The following is a 24,085-nucleotide window of genomic DNA, read 5'->3' as shown; positions in this document are numbered from 1 at the left end:
TGGTAACATTGAAATGGGTTAACATAAAATTTAGAATGTTAATAATGTTTGTGAGAAAATGGGAGATACCAGTGTATCAAGTGTGATGTATATATATAAAGGGTTCAATAAATGAAAGGTGAAGATAACGAACAGTGATCAATCTCATAACTCCTATCAGCAAAACAAAACAGATAGTTGGACACACAAGGACCCCTGGACACACCAGAGGTGGTATCAGGTTCCTGGGAGGAGTAAGCATATCCTGTCGACCGGTCACACAAGCTGTGATCCCTATATCCTGATCAGGTAAACGGAGTTATCCGCAGTCAAAATCAGTGTGCCAAGAACGGCTTAAAAATCGGTATGAAACACGTCAGACAGCTTTTGACCTAATGTGAGGTTATATTGACGAACTAGATCGTTATAACGACCATAGACTTTGCGAAATGCTGACTTCAATCGAGACTGTTGAAACCCTGTACAATCAACTTGTTTGTCAGTAGCTTACCTCGATTTAAAAACTTATAATAGGCAGAACAAGCTCTTGCATATCGAATCAGTTGAGATATATAAAAACCATATGCAGGTGATAATGGAATATATCTACATAGATATGGGAAGTTGACGATGGAGAAGCTGAAATCCTCCCGTTTGTAATACAGTTGAGTTGTCAGTTTGCCGTTAATGTCTACTTTCAATAAAATATCTAACTATGAAGCAGAAGTGGACGACTCTGTGGTGTCCTTTATTTCGAGCTCACAGGGATATATCAAATCGACATATGAATGAAAGCTATTATTGTTAATAGACAAAACGTCATCGATATATCTAAATGTTGAATTGAAGGCCACAGCGAGAGATTGTTTTCTTCTTGCTTAGAAGTTCTTAAATAAATTCTGATTCATATGAATATAGAAACAGGCCAGGTAACAAAGGAGCACAATTCCTGCCCATGGGAATTTCAACAGACTGTTGGAAGACCTGATCAACAAAGACCACGAAGATATTGTCAATGAGGAACTATAGCGTACTTTTTATTTCAATTTCAGAGTGCTTGTGCATGGAATCAGAGTGGTGTTAACAAAGTAAGTTTTTGAATGGCTGATCACTAGATATGGATATTCCCGTTTTCCGGTTATTTTTTTCTAAAAAGCAATTGTCTATGATGTCAAAAAGTCTAGTCTTTAATTTATCGTGAGGAATGGTCGTGTATAGTGCTGAAAAGTCATAGGTTTTAATAATATTGATTTGGGAAAAAATCTGCGATTTCAAGTTTACTTAAAGTTATTCAGCATTTTTTCAAATCCACATTTGATTAACACCACTTCTGGCATATGTAGTCGCACAGTAAGTTTGAGGTTTCTCCACAGCTGTTAATATTTTGGCGAGGAGCAAAGATAGGGGCTTGGTAAAGCATTTACTGGATTCAGTAATGTATCTTTGTTTGTAAGGGTTTTTATGTAGTTTAGGAATCCAGTATAGGTACGGTAACTCATATTCATTCGACCCATTGACTTGGATATTAAATGTGTATAAAACTGAAGCATGGTTTTGAAGAATTTCATCTTTTGAAAGGGCAGTTGGAGTATAAGTATGATTACCGAAAGTGGAATTAATGACAAGTTCGTTTAAAATACAGTTTTAATAATGAGCCTTACAAACAATGACAATGTTGTTACTACCTTTGTCAGGTGGAACCAAACAAATTCCTTATGTAACATATTCAATTCTTTTATCACCTCTGGTTTACTAAACACAGAAGGATATATGGTACGTACTTTTGTTTTCATGTGTCTAATGCGGGATTTTAATATCCCTCTTATGCTTTAACCCATTCTGACAATATATCAAGTTCTTCTTTTTCATATTTAGCCCATCGTCTGGTATAATCTTCGACATAATTCATAATAGAGATGAAGTTCTGTCGCCAATTAAAAGACCGAGGTTCTCTGTATTTAGGACCTTTTAGAATAAATGATTTGAGGTCGTCATTTTCAACTATATCAACATCACCAGTAATGACATGTCCAGCTGGACAATAGTTAAAAGAAGATGAAGAACAAGAACATGTTGGTAGATTATGTATAAGATGGTCTATATCAAGGCACTGCAAAGTTTGTTTATAATTGAAAAGTTTGGATGCAATAGTAGAAATATAGCTGTAGGAAATACAGGGTATTATGACATTTCTAATTATTTGTGAGTTGAAGTTCATGTGTTCATCAACTTTGATAACCCACGTAGCTCCAAGTTCTTCCATGTGTGTTAGGGATGAGTCCTTGTGGACAAATGTGCTTTCGTCAGCGTTTGACTGTTTCATATTGCGGTTTATTTTTTATGAATAAAGTACATAAGAACCAATATCCCGATTCCTTGCTTTGTTTTTATGTTTGAAAATTGATCATTGCGAGTGATTTCAATTTATCAGTGTTTATATACTGACAGCTAAAATTCTGAGTGAAAATTTGAAGGAATGTAATAAACACAAAATTCAATGTTTTTGTTGTTTTAAGGTCAATAAGTGTGAATTTTATTGTATAAGCTGAATTAGATACAGGAAGACACAAAGAAACTACCCTAAAATACCCCATTCTATCGACCTAAGACGAAAAGATGTAGCACTTTACCTTCATAAATAAAATAAAGCCGCACACTTTTGATGTTGTACGAACTCCGAAAATAAATGTAGAAGATAAATGTCGTTCCATTCAGGTAAGACTTGAAATCAATACAGCTCGGCTGTGTGGTGTCTCCATCCACCAGTAGATAGGAAGGCAGGTACAGGTAACCATAACGATACCAATCATAGGAATACAATTGTGTCGCTTTCTGTAGAGCTACATTATCGGTACCTACAACAATGATGATACACGTATTGTAACGATTACAATTTAGACTTACGTCATAACCTAATACAATCAATGCCTGCCTCATTCAATAATCTTTTCACAGAAAATACATCAAACATTAAACGAAAATACATACTGATGTGAGATACATCTAGTTTTATATAACTAATTATACTTTTTAAATAAATCGATATAAAATAATAAGATATTGAATTCATGGTACAGTTTGTTCACGTATAACACCTTATGTGGACATAATGCTCCCTATTTACTAATTACATTTACGTCTATTACACCCAATGAACTCGCATGCCGATGCGGTATATTGATTTCAATTCTAAATGACTGGTATGTTTTGATAAGATGATAAGAAATCTACATACATCCAATTCTACAATTTTACATGAAGATATTGAATCATATACTCAGGCTACAGTTTGGTCCTGTATAACTAGTATTGCAGACATAACATTCCCCGTTGTTTACGTCACAAACTTCACAGTTGTCGTTCTTGATACAAGGCTGACAGTCGTTTCCAAAGTAATCAGTCTCACAACCTAAATTGATTTAGAAACCTTACATTTCTAGTCAATGATGAAAACGTTCGACACCTACTACTAAATATAGCTGTTTATTATTCAATACATTTATACTGATGTTTAGATATATCTTGGACTCCTGGATATACCAGAGTTGAGATCAGGTACATAGGAGGAGTAACCATCCTCTGTCGACCGGTCACACCCGTCATGAGTCCTATATCTTTATTAGGTAAATACTGTTGAAAAAAGTTTTACTTTGTGATCATTTTTACTTAAAATCATAATAAGTAATTGATACTAAAAACTATTACTGATATACATATCAATTACTAAAGTTCAATATTTTATTTACATTACTTAGATTATAATTTTACTTAGTTATTTCTTTTTTACTTAAATTTGATAATTAATGAGTATGTAGCATTTAATCAAAATGAAAAACCAAGCTACTTATCAATGTCATTACTTAAAATTAATAAATCAAGATCAGGTTTCTAATTAAAAACATCGGGTGTTTGATTCAATCAATCTGCTGCAAACAAGAAACGAGGTGCCTGCGAAAATTTAGTTCTCCAGACGCCATGGTGAATGAAAGATGAAGATAACGAACAGTAACTCCTATAAGCAATATAAAATAGATAGTTGGGTAAACACGAACCTCTGGACATGTGTATAAGATTTAAAGAGTTGATTTAATTATTCTGAAGAGAATCAAGATAATATGTCCCAGTCAGTGAGTAAGTAGTTGATAGACTTTAATATTGTCCTAAACGTGGCCGGGGTCCCCCTTTCATGGATTTTGAGCTATAAGGCCAAAATGTTACTATCTTGTAAATGTACATTTTCTTCATTATTTCACTGAGTTACTCTAATTCCTGTTGAATTGATTATTTTAATTTTCTGAAATAATACAAGGTTAGATTCCTTCTAGTTGCAATATTTAATGATACCAATATTTTAGTCCTGTCGGGTGTTTTAACATTTGGACCATTGGCTTTTGAACTAGGATTTAAAAAACTTGATAAACAATGTACCTAATATTTATGTTGAATTTTACTTGAAACTCCGTCTCGGGGTATCACCCATCTCAGTTGATTCCCGATAAAAATCAGTGTTGTACATTATTAATGTACCTCTGTGCACATCACACCATATGCTGTCACAATGAACAAGTTCGGCAAGACGTACATGTATCATGGGGAAAATGTCTTAATTATTACCGTTATCATGAAACTTTGGTATAGAAGAATATTTAGCATATTTCCATTGTTTGCAATTTTATTTCTTTTCAGAATGAACTTCATTTTAATCAAATACATAATTCATATGGTCACTGCCCAGGTTGATTTCAAGTCACCATATCGAGAGCGGTAGCATACAGACATAGGTCAACGTGTAACGTTCCAGAATGATTTAGAATGATACTTCTATTTATCCAAGTGAGACTCTTATTTGGGAGTACAGAAACTATGCTACATGCTTTTGTGAGAACAGACAATCCATTTATAGTGAATCGTGACAAATGGATGGAACAGATTGTGGTGGGTAATATGCGAGTGTGGTGACCAAGTATGGAAAAAAAATAATGAATTTACTATTGTTATAAATGTTAATTCAATGAGGACTTACCATTCCCACGGTGTGTTATAATCAGTTAATAATTTTTTTTTGCAAATCAATATTGAATGTTCATATTGAAGCTAAATGTACAGGTTGAAGTTATTTCAAGTGCTCATTTATTGTAAGCCACTGTTGTAAGTCCCCATCTAATTGTATATTTTACATTATATACATCATAATTACATTGCACATTGTGTTTTTGTTGTTTTTATTTTTTATATTCTTTGGAAGATACATTTTTTCATATTGATTTCTTAGGATCAGATGCTGTAAAGCACAATAGACTTCAGAGTAAAAGTTCTTTATCTTCAAATCACATGAATCAACGGACAAAAAATACCTGGATTGCTGCATCTAAAGATTTATAGAAAAGTTTATTCGAGCAGAGGGACAGGAGATTCAGGTGTTATAAAGGATGAAACTGAATCCTAATCTATTTTGTGTATTTTACAATATTTAAGTAATTTATTGCAGTATTACAAGGAAATAATAACAAACACTTTATTCACCAAGTAACCGCTCATAAATCATATAAAATAAAAACCACGTTACATTTAAAATCTAGTAGTATTTGTTTTACCATAAATAAATAGTTCACTTACTAAGTAATATGATACATTATAAAGTAAGTAATTCTGTGAATAGTTAGTAAATAAATCCAAAAATTAATTAAGCCATCCTAATTACAATTTATTTTAACAATTACGTGAAGTGTTAGATCACCACTTGCTATTCTGACTAGTTGTATTACTATCAATTTATAATATTTCGTAATTCAACATCATTTTAAAAACAACAAATAAAACTTCTTTTTAGAGGTTGGAGTTATCCGTAATCGTAATCAAAATCTGTGTGCCAAGAACGGTCTAACAGTCATTATGAAACCCGTCAGACAGCATTTGACTCAATCATACGTTGTATTGACGAACTAGATCATTATAACGACCATACAATTTGCGAAATATTTAGAGTTTTGAATTTAGGTTACCTCGTCTATGACACATTGTAAAACTCACCATATATTTCTATCTCGCATAACTCAAATTTTGTAGTTTCTCCCACGTAATCCCAGAAAAAAAGATAGACCCATCTTCCAGTCCGTTGAACATCAAACTCTATTGTTTGTGGAATGTCTGATATATATGTCCTGATCACATAAAAAGGCCAATCGTACGAGTCATCGTAATATTCCAATGTTGTATTCCCTGAATAATTGCCTAAAAAGAGAAGTGTATTATACGCATTAAACTCTACACCAAAGTGGAGGGTGTGTATTTAATACAATATTTCTATAGAGTTCTGTGATGTATTACAACCAAGATTCGCAGGGAGGGGGGGGGGGTAAATATAAGGCAGCAGGCACAAAGCGGTGAAAGAAGGTAAGTTTGGGAGGGGATCACATCCGCTCAGGTGGGGATTCCTTTATTTTTTAAACGACCTAAAGTCATTCATACCGAGAGTATTTCGTATAATTCGTGTGTTAAACATTTATAGATTTTATGTGAAAGGGGCATTGAATGCTAAATATGTTTATATCCTCAAAATCGGACTAACGAATGTCAACAATTTTACAACTGTAATAATCATCAGAGTATTCAAAGGATATCATCAAACATTCAAGGAAAAGTGAGGATTTCCATGAAAGATAACGAACAGTGATCAATCTCAGATGATAGTTGGGCAAACTGGATAGCTGGTTAAATTTATGCGCGAAATCCCCACCAACAGTTTTGTGGCTTGTTTGTTAAACAAACATAAATTAAAGCCATGGAAAACTCTGCAGTCCAAATATTTAAAAAGGATACTTTCTTACCTTAAGCTAACATTACTGTGTTGTGAAAAGACGAAGGAGACAGTGCGATAGGGTACTTGCCCCCCCCCCCCCCCCCCCCTTCACCAAACGCTCGGCATTTAAAAGGGATACCAATAGTCATGAAGTCGAGTGTTTTTAATCATAGAGTCACGGCATTTGACGTAATGTAAAGGTAGACAATATAGGCGACGATGGAATCTCCCCCGAATCCTTCGTAAAAAAAAATTCAACCACACTATTGGTAGTCATCTTAACTTTCTTCATATCAATGTTCTCATTGTACCGAGGTTTGGGTGGTTGAGTTTAGTAGACAAAAAATGTATCATCACTATTACGTATACAACATTCACAAGTCAAGCGTTGACCGTACTCATATTCAAACTCAGCCATGTTTGTTTTGAGTTTAACTCCGAGGAAGCTTCAAAGCTTACTCGAAAAAATATTTAGCATGTACTCCATTTCAGAATGATTTTATGAGCTTTTGCAACCTTCACTTTTGTGTATGAGTATGATTTACAGGAGATATTTTGAGTTTAAGTATGCAAACGTGCTCAAAAAGTTTTATGATCTCCATGTCTGTTCTTTATTAACTGATACCCAGTCCGGTGACCATGAAGGTCGGCGGACCTCTTGTATCTTTGATAAATGGCTGAGATAGTGTTTTATAACACCATGCAATTCACGATAAACTGTCATGCCATTGTGGATTATCAAGCGATCATTTTTTAGTTCTTTTTTCTTGTCTGTTTCTTTTGTTTTGTTCTTGGAATAAGTTAATGAAATAAAATATAAACAAATCAATGCATTTTTTAAAGAAAAAGAAATGTACACAATAAATGCCTTTTCACATGGTTATCAGGGATTAATCAGATCCCACCTCTGGTGTGTCCAGGGGTCCGTGTTTGTCCAACGATGCATTTTGTATTGCTTATAGGAGTTATGAGATTGATCACTGTTCGTTATCCACACCGTGCAGATATAGTATCTGTGTGATTCCAGGTTAAACATGCGTGCAATGATCATACATTGGACATTATTAACATACCTTTAAATCTAAGCACTGACGATTTTATGTTGTAGGTCTTTCCGAGATCGACCGCGATATAAAAGTAGAACCCTTCAAAGCTCTCACAAGTGTTCATGATATTCCCATCCGTGAAGTTTCCACTGTTAATGAGTGTATAGCCTGGATTGTAGTCGTAGCCGGTAACATTCCTCCCGAGTGCTATATTGTCTTCAATAATATAATTAGAATACATTAGTATGTCGATGAGGTCTCTAATATTTCCAGGTAAATGGAGTAATCCGTATTCAAAATCAGTATGAAAGATCTGTCCAACAATGTGCATAAACTACGTCAGAGAACTTCGTGGTTTCTTGCAAATTTTAAATCCGGTAATGGGACTGTATCCCGTATATAGTGTTTCTACGTTTAGTAAAGCAGAAATGATAAAATAATTAGATAGGTTACACGAAGAATATGTTTGGTTCTAGTTGACAAAGCATGTAACAATATTTTCTTTGTTTGTAAGGCTCATTATTACAACTGTATTTTAAACGAACTTTGCATCACTTCCAGTTTTAGTAATCGTACTTATACTTTAAATACATTTAATATTCCAATCAATTGATCGGATGAATATCAGTTACCATACCTATACTGGATTCCTAAACTTCATAAAAACCCTTATAAAGATACATTGCTGGATCTAGTAAATGTTTTACTAAGCCGCTATCTTTTTCCACGAAGATAATTAACAGCTATGAAGGAGAACCTTCAAACGTACTGTGCGAATACATATGCTACAAATGGTTTAAATCAAATATGGATTATAAATTACTTTTAGTAAACTTGAAATCACAAAACGTTTCTCAAATCAACAACATCAAAACGTAGGACTTTTCAACTCATTACACGACCATTGCACATGATAACATCCAGACTAGGCCTTTTTGACTTCATAGACAGTTGAAGCAACAAAAATGGAAAACACAAATATTCTTATCTACTGATCAGTCATTCAAAAATTACTTTGTTAAACGTCACTATGATTTCACGCACAAGTTCTCTAAAGTTGGAATACAAAATATGCTGGAGGTCCTCATATTCGTGGTCTTTGGTTATCAGGTCTTCAACAGTCTGTTGGAATTCCCATGATCACGAATTGTGCATCATTGTTGGCTGACCTGTTTTTATATTCATATGAAGCAGAATTTATTCAAACCTTTTACATGAGAAGAAAAAAAGTTTTTGCTGTGGCCTTCAATTCGAGATTTAGATATATCGACAATGTATTATCTATTAACAATAATAATTTTCATTCATATGTCGATTCAATATATCCCACTGATCTCGAAATAAAAGACACCACAGAGTCGTCCACTTTCGCTTCATTCTTAGATATTTCATTGAAAATAGATATTAACGCCAAACTAACAACTCTACTTTATGACAAACGGGCTGATTTCAACTTTTCCATCGTCATCTTCCTTTATCTATGTAGCAATATTCCATCATAACCTGCATGCGGTGTTTACATCTCTCAACTGATTCAATACGCAAGAGGTTGTTCCGCGTATGATCAGTTTTAAATCGATTACTGACAAACAAGTTGATGGTACAGGGGTTCTAGCCGTGTCGTTTAAAATCAGCATTTCGCAAATTTCATTGTCGTTATACCGATATATTTTTGCGAATACAACCTAGCATTGGATCAAATACTGTCTGACGTATTTCATGCCGATTGTTAGTCAGTTCTTGGCACGCTGATTTTGACTACGGATACTTCCGTTTACCTGATCAAGGTATATGGCTCACGGCAGGTGTGATAGGTCGACTGATCCCACCTCTGGTATATCTAGGGATCCGTGTTTTCCCAACTTTCTTGTTTGTATTGGTTATAAGAGTTATGTGATTGATCACTATTCGTTATCTTTGTCTTTCATTTTGACCCACCCTATTCCTGGGGCCCATAATTTCAAAAACTTTAATATGCACTTAAGAGTCATTCTCTGTAACCACTTAAACATGTATATAAGGGATCTGGCACGTACTGTCACCGATTTTTTTTTTCAAATTTGGCACATCGACTTAATCTGGCATAGGAAATGTAAAACCATCATAATTTGGTTGCTATGCAACTATGTTGCCATGGTAAAACGTACATGCCATTCAGGTCACAAAAGAGTCAATTTTCACATGAAAAATGATATTTTTCATTCAACTATGCTGGATTAAACTGTTTGAGTTCTTATTTAATCAGTATAAATTGATAATATATAGCATTGTTATTATTTAGTTTGATATTTTGTTAAAAGTTTGAATAATTCTGATATATTTTTATTCTGTCTGGAAAAAAAATGTTGTTTGATATATTCTGAAAAAGGTAATTTGCAGGCAAATTTCAATGATGGATAACAATTCCCGCATTCAGCTTGAAATCTATAAATGCCTGTACACCACACATTAGATATAATACTATTATATAACAATGAGACATGTTTGGGAATCTACCATCTAAGCTTTGTTTGCAAGGAAACAAAATGATGCATTTCGTCATGATATGACAGTAGAGATGCATTTTTCAATATAATTCAAAATACAATTTTCTATGTATTCAAAGTATATAATCTTAATAGTCGAATGTTACTGATGTTAGATTTTAAATTTTAACAAGTTTAATATGATAATTCATGTTGGTTGCCATGGAAACGAAAATTGATATTTCTTTTCAAATTCGAAATCCATGCAAAATAAATAAATTTTTTGACCAAAAAAATGCTTTTATAAACAGATTCAACTGAAGTCAATGTTATAGTTGATAAATTATTAATACTGATAGATAATTCATATTACATTGTTGCTATGATAATAAACTATCACAAAACAGCAAACTTGATGTTCACATTCTTTTCAAGTAAATATCACATTGTTGTACATCATGCATGTTCTTCAATCATAAAAACTCTTAATTTGTAACAGATAATTAAATCAATGCACAGTTGTTGTTTTTTTTCAAATGTGCATGATTTTTATTTCTGTATTGTACATTTATCACACATTGTATTGTATATTTTTAGAATTCATCAAAATAACTACCATATTTAAAAAATCCATATTTTAATATTTCAGTTATTTCATACTATCATGTACATTTTTTTTTCACCTTGCCAATCGAATTAAGTGTGATATTGAAATTGAATCATTGATCTTAAAAATTGTTCAAGTTAAAAAAACTAAATATGATACATAAAGATTGTAATTTATCATTGATCCATGGGGAAGTACCACCTCCCCCTATCTGCAGTTCAATATTAACTCTGCTTACTATGTATATGCAAGAAATAGTATGCCAGTACCATGTGTGAAATCTATTAAACTTACATTTCTTAATACAAGACTTGACAATTTACATAGTTACAAAACTTTACTCTATTCCATTGAATGTTTTACATACGATATTTGAAGAAGCTATGGCTAGTCTATACTTGGATTTTTCAACACCTGAATATAGACTTAACTCTATGATTATGGATGTTGCCTACCACAGGCTCTATAAACCAGCACGGATCATGGATGATATTCCTTCCAAATCATGCCGTCATTTCCTTAAGCTCAAATTTACAAACAAAGGAATAGATGCTGTCAACATAAGCAACATTCTTCGTCATAAAAGCGTTCAGTCGTGTATTCCAACTTATTTCAAGTTCAAGTCTACACCCTGTATTTCCTACAGCTATACTTCTACTATTGCATCCAAACTTTTTAATTATAAACAAACTTTGCAGTGCCTAGATATAGACCATTTTATACGTAATCCACCAACATGTTCTTCATCTTCTTTCAACTACAGTCCAGCTGGACATGTCATTACTGGTGATGTTGATATAGTTGAAAATGAGGACCTCAAATCACTTATTCTTAAAGGTCCTAAATACAGCGAACCTCGGTCTTTTAATTGGCGACATAACTTCATCTCTATTATGAGTTCTGTCGAAGATTATGCCAGACGATGGGCTAAATATGAAAAAGAAGAACTTGATACATTGTCAGAATGGGTTAAAAGCATAAGAGGGATATTAAAATCCCGCATTAGACACATGAAAACAAAAGTACGTACCATCTATCCTTATGTGTTTAGTAAACCAGAGGTGATAAAAGAATTAGATAGGTTGCATGAGGAATATGTTTTGGTTCCAGCTGACAAAGCTAGTAACAACATTGTCTTTGTTTGTAAGGCTCATTATTACAACTGTATTTTAAACGAACTTGGCATTAATTCCACTTTTGGTAATCATACTTATACTCCAACTGCCCTTTCAAAAGACGAAATTCTTCAAAACCATGCATCAGTTTTAGACATATTTAATATTCCAGTCAATGGGTCGAATGAATATGAGTTACCGTACCTATACTGGATTCCTAAACTACATAAAAAGCCTTACAAACAAAGATACATTGCTGGATCCAGTAAGTGCTCTACCAAGCCCCTATCTTTGCTCCTCACGAAAATTTTAACAGCTGTGAAGGAGAAACTTCAAACTTACTGTGCGACTACATATGCCAGAAGTGGTGTTAATCAACTGTGGATTCTAAAAAATTCTAAAGAACTTTTAGTAAACTTGAAATCACAGAATTTTCCCCAAATCAATAGCATTAAAACCTATGACTTTTCAACACTATACACGACCATTCCTCACGATAAATTAAAGACTAGACTTTTTGACATCATAAACAGTTGCTTCTTCAACAAAAACGGAAAAAGGAAATATTCATATCTAGTGATCAGTCAGTCAAAAACTTCCTTTGTTAAACACCACTTTGATTCCTCTGAAGTTTAAATAAAAAATATGCTAGAGTTCCTCATTGACAATATATTTGTGGTCTTTGGTGATCAGGTCTTCCAACAGTCTGTTGGAATTTCTATGGGCACGAATTGTGCTCCTTTGTTAGCTGACCTGTTTTTATATTCATATGAAGCAGAATTTATTCAAAAACTTCTACGTGAGAAGAAAAAATCTCTCTCTGTGACCTTCAATTCGACTTTTAGATATATCGATGACGTTTTGTCTATTAACAATGATAGCTTTCATTCATATGTCGATTTGATATATCCCTGTGAACTCGATATAGAGGACACCACAGAGTCGTCCACTTCTGCTCCATACTTAGATATTTTATTGAAAGTAGACATTTTTGAATATAAAATTTGAATTTATTACCGAAATCATACAATAGCTCTTTATATCGAGAAGATGAGAAATAATCCAGAGAAAATGTCAGAAGTGTGGCTTATGTCCTTAATATATATTTTTGTTTTGTTAGTGGCATGTGTAAAATGAGAACAAAATCAAGCTGACAAGAAAGAAAAAAAAAGTGTATATTCCCATGCATCACTGAAGAGACATTATTTGTCGAAATGCGCATCTGGTGCATCAAAATTGGTACTGTATAAGTTTTACATGTAGATCTATAGACTAAGGTGTATCAGTATTGGTATTTCTACAATGTTTCAATTCTGTTTAATTAATTGAATTTATTCATAGATTTGTAATTTTTTTAAAGTATCATCAAAAGTAAAGAATAATTAAGACATCGATGTCTAATAAAACGGAAGCGTCCTCACTTCAATTCACTTCTTAGTTGAATATATGTACATGTATATACCCCCCGAACCAATACAAGTAGAAAAAATTAAAGATAAAATTCAATGTTATGACCCATTACTTTATTTCACGAAGGAGAGCTTATTCAATGTTTTGGCATGTATCACTGCACAAAAAAAGGTATTCAATGGCTTAATCACAACAGGGCGTCTCTTTCCTTTTATGTAATGATCTGTATGATAACGAAAGGTCATGCATTTTTCAAATAAATAAATATCTATGATTTTTTTTAATGATTCTATTACTTCATTCTATCATAAAACAAATAAAGATAACAATTTTGCATTTACCATCTCAATTTCATCATAGTCATATGATCCCCTACAGAATAAAGTGTGCTGCATTAGGCCTAAGTAAATCTAAGTACTGTACTATGTGACGCCACGGGCTACAGGTATTGGTTTCTCATTTGCCAAACTGTCTTGACATCTAGAAGTGAGAATTATATGCACATGTCTCTTGGATATCACTTTAGAAACGGATATTTCATGTCGCTGCAGCCGTTGGCACGTTAAGGAACCCTAACTGCTACGGCCGAGAGCGCTAAGCAGAGGTATAATATTGTGGTATTTCACTGACAGCTGGTGATGTTTCAACATGAGTGACAAGATCTCAACAGAACCTAACACAAACAACCAATCAATCATAAGATTTGAGTTTTTTTTATATCCCACGACCGGCCGATTTTTCTTTGATATTTAGGAAGGTGTATATCACATATTATCAAATGTTCAGCGATATACAACTACAAAAAAATATCCCACCGTTTTACAAAGGAGGTAGGGAGAGTCATACAAATGAGAGAAAAGCAAGGTTCGACATTTAATCAAAATAGAATTTGCAGAATTCTTTCACAAGGCTAAATAGATAAACGAATTAATAAATAAAATAATAAAGTCACAATTTCATAAGGCTAAGGACATCACGTGTTACAAATTGGATTTGTTTTCAGTGGATGCAAAAGGTATCAAATATGGGAAGGGGTGAGTGATAAGGTCATAGTATATATTAGCTACATGATTGGCAGGTCGATAATGTATACAAAATATATTTTCGTCATTGCACACACGTGTGCCTGTCTCCTTGTGTGCATTAATTCAACGATGTTTTGTATACATCATATTGTGTCATCATGAAACTACAGTGAAAATTCCCTAAACTGGCCAACTCTCGGACAGAAAGAAACCCCGACCGGTGTAGATGGATGGCCGGTTTACCGAAAAGTTATTTAGATAAATTCAATGTTCACTAAACTTCTTCATATCACGAACCACGAACCATATATTTTATATAATTATATTTTGTTTCAAGAACTTATTTTACGCTTGCATATAAAACAAAATAAATGACCAACATTTTTGTTTCCAACACAAGAAGTATGATTACAGCAATTAACACAGAAAGTAGGCACTGTTCACTTTGATCTGGGGATCTATGGATGGATGTCAAATCCACTTGTATTAGAAATATTCTCGTTGAAATCATCTAATCTTAAATTGAAAACCTATTACAGAATGCAATATTGGCATTACTCTTACCAATAAAAACTCTTTTTTTTCTTTATTTTCTTTATTTTTGTTTATCGTTTATATCATTAACAAATTTGTTTGGACGTTTGTGAAAAATTACAATTTGAATAGTTCTTTGGAATTTTATGTTTATTGAAACCAAGACAATTTACACATATTTTGATAAGTATCATTAACAGTCATGGGCTTGTTCTTAATTCACTTTCGCTTATATCCATACGAGAGTCCAACAATATGGAATTTGATACTGTGTTAAATATGTACATTATACATTATTGTGATTTAACCACTAGAGGTTAAATCCATTTATCAAAGTGATACAGAGCTTTTATTTATTTTTCATTACTGTTCTATTTTCCGGCATCCCAAGGGCACCACCCCGGGTTCTTAGAGTCATCCACGTCACGATTTTCGGGATATTAGCCCAGCACAGCAAAACATGTGACGTCATACACAAAGCCGTCAGTCGTCTGCAAACAAAAATCAAGGTAAGACGTGTTTGAGATTTCTCCGATTAAAATTTATAACACTCAATTATTCATTTAAACTATTTTCTTTACCATTTTCTCGTGCTATGTGGTAGCATTCTTTAAAGGTAATCGTACCATTTAAACTCTCTGATGGCCACAGAATTTGCAAATTTCACTCGGATTAAACTATTCATTTTTTGGCGTCTACAAGTGGCTCAAATCTTCAACTTCCAATTTTCCCATCCCGCGACATATAGGTTATTAATTAATTTCATTAGTTTCTTGTCAACGAGCAATATTAACAATGCCAAAGAGGAAGGACCAACAACCCATGCCCGCAGTTAAGTCGAGGAGGCGTCCTAAGGGTACTGATGGATCGGACAACGCTACCTTAGTTCCCGCCCCAAGTCAACTAGCAAGAGAACCATCAAACACGGGGCCCCAGATCCCAACAACGCCATTTACCAATAAGCAGTTGCTTCAGGTGTCGCAAGGCGTGGCAGACATATCCAGGCAGTCTCAATGCATGCCCATAGAACCCCTCCTGCCAAGCATGCCTGCAGATGAGCCGAGTACAGGTACAGAACCTGATATATTTTCTAGTAACTATCTTGCTCAAACGCAGAGTTATGACAATGATTTTGGGCACATGGTGCCAAATAGATTGAAACACAAAATTGTAAATGGGGAATTTATAAATTTGGGGTTGTTGGTTGAAAATTCTGAGGGGGTTGATCCCAACGATGACACTAAATATTTTTCCATGAAAGAGGGTAGACTTACTTTGGCCTCTAAGTCCAAAGCCAAGGTCATAACCGATATTCAGGTTTGGACTGATGCTTTCCTCATCTATGCGTCAATATATGCTTCAGCACATCATGAGAGCAAGGACCCAACTATTTAAATATATCCATACCATTAGGCTGGAGGCAATTAGAGTTAAGACCTTAGGATGGCGCGGTTATGATGTTCAATTTAGGTTGAAGAAGGAGGCTAACTCTTCCCTTTCATTTGCTGCTGTTGACCAAGAGCTATGGCTCCTGTACATGTATAATACAACCACCCATTTTTCCTACAGCCAGGCATCGCTCCTTAAGTGTTATGATTTTAATTACAAGGGGCAATGTAACAAATATCGGTGCCAATATAAACATGAATGCATATCATGTTCACAAAATCACCCCTACATCAGGCATAAAACATCCTCAGACACCAGTTTAGATTTTAGGTCTGGTGATATGCAAGCAACTTGGCGACCTCATCAACCCAAGAGATCCACACAACCAAGTTCAACTAGTAGAGCCCCTCATGTCCAGTCATTTAGACCTCACTAATATCGCAACAAGCCCAGTCAAGGTGCGCATGTTGAGCAAATTATTGACCATGTACCCACTCGGTTCGGTGGCTTTAGAATTGTTGCAAGGGTTTACTTATGCGTTTAAGCTTTGTTATCAAGGACGACGTGTTGCCACTGATTGTAAAAATCTTAAATCTATGGCTGGTTTAAATTATCAAGCGATTCAATTAGCTGTTAAGGATATTTCATAGGGTAGAGTTGCAGGTCATTTGACCGCGCCCTCTGCAGAACCTTAGATTATCCCCAGTGGGCATGGTGCCAAAGAAGGGGGGTTCTTATAGATTAATTCACCATTTATCCCATTTCCCTGGAAATAGTACCAACGATCATATAGATAAAAAGTATTTTTCCGTGAAATACTCATCTTTTGACGAAGCATTATACATGCTCGCAAGGTTGGGTCCAGAAGCCCTAGTAGCACGTCTAAATATACAAAAATGCATTTAGGTTGTTGCCAGTCCACAAATCCGATTTTCAATCATTGGACTTCAAAATTAAGGGAATGATATTTGTGGATAAGTATCTACCTTTCGGATGTTCCGTGAGCTGCGCAAAATTTGAGAAATTTTCAACATTTTTTAGAGTGGGCACTTAAGCAGCAAGCCAATAGCCTTAATGTGGTGCATTATCTAGACAACTTTCTAATGGCAGATAGAAAGGGTACTGAAGATTGCGCGAGGCTAATGTCAATTTTCTGTTCCATCTGTTCCGATCTTGGGGTCCCATTGGCTCACGAAAAAAATATTGGTCCTACCAACAACTTAGTATTTCTCGGTTTAGAAATCGACACTGCCAATATGACAATCAGAATATCCCTAGACAAATTGCAACAGCTTAAGACTCAATTACTATGTATACCATCGAAACGCATAGTCACGCTGAAAGAGTTCCAGTCCCTTACAGGTTTGTTTAATTCTTGTATTAGGGCCATTCCATCTGGTAGGGCTTTTGTTAGAAGGCTATATGATGCTACTTGTGGACTGTCAAGACCACATCACAAGCGCAGGATCAGTTTAGAAATGAGGGCAGACGTTGAAATTTGGCTAATGTTTTAGAGTGCTTTAATGGAGTCGCATCATACAGAACAGTAGATTGGACAATTGCTTTTGAATTGGAGTTGTTTATTGATAGTGCGGAAAGTATGAAATTAGGTTGTGGTGCTATATTAGGCCAGCAATGGGCATTTATGCGCTGGCCAGCTCAGTGGGAAGGGTCAGAACTTATTAAATATATTACTTTTCTGGAGTTAGTACCAATAACTATGGCTTTCGATATTTGGGGCAAGAAACTAGCTGGCAGGCGAGTAATCCTTCATATGGATAATCTAGCCCTTGTATCCATTCTCAATTCCAAAACATCCAAATCAAAAAGGGTCATGTATTTGCTGAGGAAGTTATTTCTCCAAGGGTTGGTGTACAATATTCAGTTTAAGGCGTCAGATATCCTAGGCCAACATACTGTTAAAGCTGATTCTCTTTCTCGACAACAATGGTCACGTTTCCGGGCCAGCTTCCCGGACTCAGAGGAACAACCAGTAGCAATTCCTCAGTCTTTTCTGCAATTGATCTACAACGTAGATTTCAAGACCTCTTGAGTTACTCCATTTCCGACAATACTAGGAAGTTGTATGACACGGCACTGAATGTTTTTAACATCTTTCGCAAGGCTTACTACCACGAAGAAAAGTGGTATCCCCATTCCCACGAATTAGTAAATTTCGTGTCGTACCTATCATATAAGCCATTTTCTCCCAACACAATTAAATCTTACATATCTGGGTTATCATATTTTTGCAATCTACACAATGTCAATGATTCAACTCAATCATTTTTACTCAGAAAAGTCCTGGTCGGATTGACCCGTAAAAACCCGCGTGATGACGACAGGAAACCACTTACATTGGATATCTTGTCGAGTATACTTCGCTTGCTGCCTACAATTTGCAAATCCCCATGTGAATTTGCGCTATTCTCGGCCATATTCACAACCGTTTTCTTCGGGTATTTCAGAATGGGAGAACTGGTTCAAAATTCAGTGCATGACCCTGGCCATGCTATACAAGCGAGGGACGTAATCTACCTAGAACACAATAAAACAGTCCCCATTTTCCTCAGACACTCAAAAACTGACCAGGTGGGAAAGGGAATAACTATAACGCTACCCTCTACGCTTCAGTATACATGCCCAGTGCGCACTTTGCTATCATTCATGCATAAGACCCAAAATCCGAGGACCATTTTTGTTGTCACCTCTTGGGCAGACCAGTGACTAGGTACCAAGTAACGTCTGTTTTTAGCATGGCTATAAGTAATTTAAGATTAGACACCCGAGTATACAAAACCCATTCCTTCCGCATCGGGGCAGCTTCCTCTGCTTGGGTCATTGGAACTAGCGAATAATATATTGCTAGTAAGGGCCGGTGGAAATCTCATTGTTTGTTCAAGTACATTCGGAAATAAGGTTCCCTATGTTGTAGTGCCTCGATCTGAGGAGGGGGGGGGTGGTAAAGTATAATGATTAAAAATACTAAATATTCACATTGTAGGTCCAAAAAGAATTTGGATCATTGGGTCGTCCATAATTAAGCATGCTTTTTGCTATGCTAGAACATCTTCATTTGGTGCCAACCTAGAGTTAGCCCGCCACAATGCTACCATATTTTGGCAAGGCAAAGGGGACATGAGACTGGAAGACATTTCCCCTAAAGTTAGGACACTACTGAAGGTAGAAGATGCCTCTCACATGGTAGTTATACATTGTGGGGGCAACAACATCCCAATGGACAAAGGGGCGAAATCAGTTGACTTGCGTTTCAGGCTAAAGGCTGTGATGAAAAAATTAACAGCATTACTACCATCAACAATATTGATTTGGTCTCAAATACTGCCACGCCTTCACTGGACGGGGAATAAACCAAGCTGCCATGGAAAGAATAAGAATTCGTGTAAACAGCCATGCGGCTACTTATATGCTTAGGTCAGGGGGAAGTACATCAGGTATCCAGAGTTACATCGTGTCAACACGGGCATGCTCTTTAAGGATAAACTCCACCTTTCCGACATGGGCAATAACTTGTCTGGGTCGAGGCCTCTGCTGGTGGACTGTTAGTCCCCGAGGGTCTCTACAGCCCAGTAGCTAAGTACTTCGTTACTAGCTTGAAAATACGGATGTATATTTAATTGCTGTTATAAAATTTAGAAATTCATTTCAAAATTAAGGATTATCTCCCTCATGCATAGCTCTTATCCTTGGACGAATTTGGCTCCACTTGTTTGGCATGTTGTTTTTGGCTATATTTAGATCTAAACCTTCATAGTTATTTCGGATTTCAAACATTTCGATTGAGCATCACTGAAGAGACATTATTTGTCGAAATGCGCATCTGGTGCATCAAAATTGGTACCGTATAAGTTTTAAATTGCAACAGGCATTGCAAGTCTTTTTAAGGATAATTCCGTTCAGGTCTCGCCGAGACTTGGCGAAAATGGGCCATGGCTGCGCTATTACTGATTGATCATTCTTTTAGTCATAGTTTTTTTTTTATTTTCCTACATTTATATTGACCATTTATAGACTATTGAGGGTCTATGATTTCTGTATTGACATTTAGTATCACCTAGTCATTTATGGCGTTATTGATTGACTTGATGATTTTTCACCCAGTACTCGATTGACATGGATATTAATTGGTGTTGAAGGTGGCAGGGGGATTAAAATTGAAAGGCACATATGGGCTAGAGTGATTATTCAATGTTGCCTCATCGTGTCAAGCACACTCTGATAATTATTTGTAACCGTGTGGTATTGTACGGGTCGCCCTACTGGTGGCGCAGCCTATGCCAGAGCATAGTCTAGTGGCGGCTATTGTGGCTCACCAGTAGCGCTCAACAGCTTGTTCTCCCATTTGAGTTTGTGTTTAAATGATTGAATTTTGTCATACTAGGTGATCAAACAGGTAAGTATCTGTGCCCAGGGCCCACCTGTTCATGCTTGTATTGTTCAGGGATGCCAGAAAGGCAATAATTGATGCCTGGCTCCCTTATTGTTATTGTAAATTGCAGCCGTGGCCAATATCGCCAAATAAAAGTTTTTCAAGGTACATTATGCCATTTCTGAAATTTTATTTTGTGCATGAGGATATGCAAGTCTGGGCTCAGTGCATCTTTTTATAAGTATGGAACTTGGGAGTGTCGCTAGGATTTTTCCGGTGTCACTAACACATTGGACATCACAGGTATACCATATAAATTATGGAGCCCAGTAGTATTTTCACAACTACAGTGGATAAATTCCATATGCTTGACTTGTCATTTTTCACACCTGGCCCATCTTGATCACCCCTCTGACCAAAATTTCATGGTCTTAAAAAGTGGCAGTTATTTTTTAAGGAAAATTACACACGCTTCTTGACAAATGTTCTATAAAAAGTGGCCGGTGTCCAGTTTTCAGGGGTGATCGGTTTTGTGAGAATTTCTTTGTAAGAAAATGTTAAGATTTCTGCCGGGATTTACAAATGAACCGCTTTTCTGAGGGGTGGATTTGGCTACGTTTCACTTTATTACATGCAACGCAGAAATATATTTGAAAAGTTAGCATACTTCCTTGCAAAATTAAAACTTTTAAGATGTCAGGAATACAAATACAAACAGAATGATATCGATATGAACATGCGATCTTATTCATGATACAAATAATAACTGTAATACAGAACACAAAATCTTTAATCATGCAATACCTGCTTGCAAGGTTAAACAAATCAAGATGTGTTATTTAAAGATCCAAAATATTTAGAGGGAATGTTTTTAAGTAATGTATACAATCTAACTTTACACAGTTCGTGCACACTATTTTCCTTCCTTTTAGAATTTCCCCCAAAATTTTAATGATCGATGAAATATACTGTCAAATGTGTTTGAAAAGGTTTTTAAAGACAAAATGATTATACATAATGGCAGAAGTCAACTACAGTGAATTTATTAATGTGTAAACAAAGATATATGTGTTTGTTTACAAAGGTTTCAAAATGTACGGGCATAGGTTATATTAAATATCACATTTCAAAATATAATGTAGGTAGAACTGTGCCATTTGAAACTTGAAGGGTATGTGAAAAATGAGGAAGATATTTAAACTACAAAATTAGCATTTCGTTGGTTTCTTGGTAAACAAAATCAATACCCGATTTATGTTTACATAACGCAGAGTTAAGGCTTCAATATAGCTATTATCCTTATGTGAAGAATATCCAGTTTTGTTATAAAGTGTAAGTGAATGATGTTGTTTATACATGTATTTAACGTCAAAAACGAATCTAAAACGAATCTAAACAAACCAACCCGTGGTTCAGTCTTTAATTTTAAAAAAAAACAAAACAACCTGAAAACTTAAGCACTGTCACTTAGAAAAATGGTCATATCACAGTAATGAGAAACCCAAATGCATTATCAGTGACATGATGATAATCAAAAGTATCACTAGGCTAAAATGTAAAGGAATTTACATTAGTTTTCCTGTTCTGCACATCTAAGCTAAATATAGGATATCTACATTGCGTGTTTTGATATTTGGTTTATCATACGAGTTGATATGGTGTATTTATTAGCTCGGCAAGCCTTGCGAATAAATACACCACATCAACTCGTTGCATAAACCAAATATCAAGCTACGCAATTTTGAATTTTCTATTTATCTCATGCGTCTTTTTTTTCATTTAATTTTGAGATGATCCCCAGTATGGTAGAAACAGCTGATTGTATTTGTTTTGAATCCGTGGCTCATACGTCGTGCTTAATCTGCCTTCCTTGCGCGGAAAAACAGAGTACGCTTAGAATCCATTGATATACAGTACAAAAACGTATTTTTATAAAACAAACCATGGATGAAATTGGATTAGAAGGGATTATAGTTTATAATAAATAATGGTTTTGTCACTTCAACAAAGTAACAACCATTGACCGATTATTTGTTTTTTGACATAGGCCTGACCTTCTGATAAAAGTTTGATATCATTGTCTTTTTGAAATGAACATGAGTGACAACGATCAATGAAATAATATTTTAATGCAGCGTTATTATGAAAATTGGAAGTGTCTGTGCATTGGGATTTTATTTACCTAGCTTCTTTGAATTACATATTTGAATTATTTTAGAAATGTAATGTATGACTATTGAAAACAATAACGTGTATGATATAATTGTACAAAAACCTTAGCAGGAAAACCGTTCAGTTAATTTGTTGAAATAGTTCGGGTTAACAAATTCCGTATAATTATCCCGATTATATACGCAGAAAAAAAACTATCAAGTTTTTTTTATATCAAAATCGTGGTAAATTTATGTGCAATCTGATTGAATGAAATATTTTTTTTTTTTTTTTTTTTTTTTTTTTTTTTTTTTTACATATTACTAAGTTTATAATATATCACAATATTATGATGTAGATCTTCAATTAAGCAAAGTTGTGTTTTCAAAACCATTACATATAATTTCCCGCCTCCTGGCACCCAATAATTGCACGGGTCATAATGTTATGATGTAGGTCTTCAATTAAGCAAAGTTATCTTTTCACAACCCTTACATATAATCACCTGCCTCCTGGCGCCCAATGATTACACGGATCGTTCGAATTCATGTATCGACACTCACTCTAATTTTCTCCAATCGTTTGCACTGATAAAGACAACATTATATCAAACGAAAACGCAAAGTTAAAATAGATATATAAATATAGTGTCTTCTCTACAAGTAACGTAGATAACTTACTGAAGGCTGTAACTTTGCAGATAAAGAATACCAAGGCGTACCAGTATACCACAAACTTCATCTTTCTTCAAATCACGACCGGATATGTACGACCACGAACAAGAAGTGATACATTGGTGTAATAAATAGAAAGGGACTTGGCAGAAAGCTAGAAGAACAAGAATACACCAACCAGGAGTAAGATATGCAAATTAGTTTTTGTTATCAAGAGATGTATTACAATACGATCTACAGAATATGAAATTGTGAACGATATTTTGATATTTAATCATGTGTCGTGATATGAAGAACAAAGAAATAACCCCAGTCACTCACTCGACTTACATACACGTGTAATCTGAATGAAACCTAACAGAAACTATATAGTAATCTGACGTTGAGCTGAAGTATATGGTTTCCGCTGTTTGTAAACCTGATATATCTTTGTAATTTTTCACGGCCTTTGGAATATTCTACTCATATTGAGACATCATCACCTGTGAGCTAAGTGCTATG

At 35.0% G+C, this 24,085-nt stretch overlaps 2 protein-coding genes across 3 annotated transcripts in view; one reads left to right on the top strand and one right to left on the bottom strand.

Moving 5' to 3' along the window:
• LOC125657428 (uncharacterized) overlaps positions 1-23,683 on the bottom strand; it is a 93,025-nt gene extending 69,342 nt beyond the window's left edge. The window contains exons 1-5 of one of the 2 annotated variants that reach the window (XM_056147395.1): positions 23,591-23,683; positions 7,852-8,040; positions 6,010-6,210; positions 3,257-3,388; positions 2,610-2,834 (exon numbers count right to left, since the gene is read on the bottom strand). In XM_056147395.1, the coding sequence (XP_056003370.1) occupies positions 2,610-2,834; positions 3,257-3,388; positions 6,010-6,210; positions 7,852-8,040; positions 23,591-23,651 (808 nt within the window). In that variant the 5' untranslated portion in view covers positions 23,652-23,683. The remainder of the gene's footprint in view (positions 1-2,609; positions 2,835-3,256; positions 3,389-6,009; positions 6,211-7,851; positions 8,041-23,590) is intronic. The other variant, XM_056147396.1, reaches the window with a different exon arrangement.
• Positions 14,170-23,845, top strand: LOC130049576 (uncharacterized). The gene is made up of 2 exons (XM_056147413.1): positions 14,170-16,049; positions 23,611-23,845. Exons 1-2 carry the CDS (start codon positions 15,776-15,778, stop codon positions 23,697-23,699), a joined length of 363 nt encoding a protein of 120 aa, XP_056003388.1. The 5' UTR covers positions 14,170-15,775; the 3' UTR covers positions 23,700-23,845.
• Positions 23,846-24,085: the final 240 nt, after the last annotated feature.

The sequence above is a fragment of the Ostrea edulis genome, chromosome 8 (genome assembly GCF_947568905.1).
Source record: "Ostrea edulis chromosome 8, xbOstEdul1.1, whole genome shotgun sequence".
In the NCBI taxonomy this organism is placed as follows: Eukaryota; Metazoa; Mollusca; class Bivalvia; order Ostreida; family Ostreidae; genus Ostrea; species Ostrea edulis.
This window is presented reverse-complemented; position numbering and strand designations above follow the sequence as displayed.

Coding starts and splice junctions, on each gene's coding strand:
- LOC130049576 (XM_056147413.1), top strand. CDS start 15,776: ATGCCAAAGAGGAAGGACCAACAACCCATGCCCGCAGTTAAGTCGAGG. Junction 16,050..23,610: donor TGCAGATGAGCCGAGTACAG/GTACAGAACCTG, acceptor GTAACTTTGCAG/ATAAAGAATACCAAGGCGTA.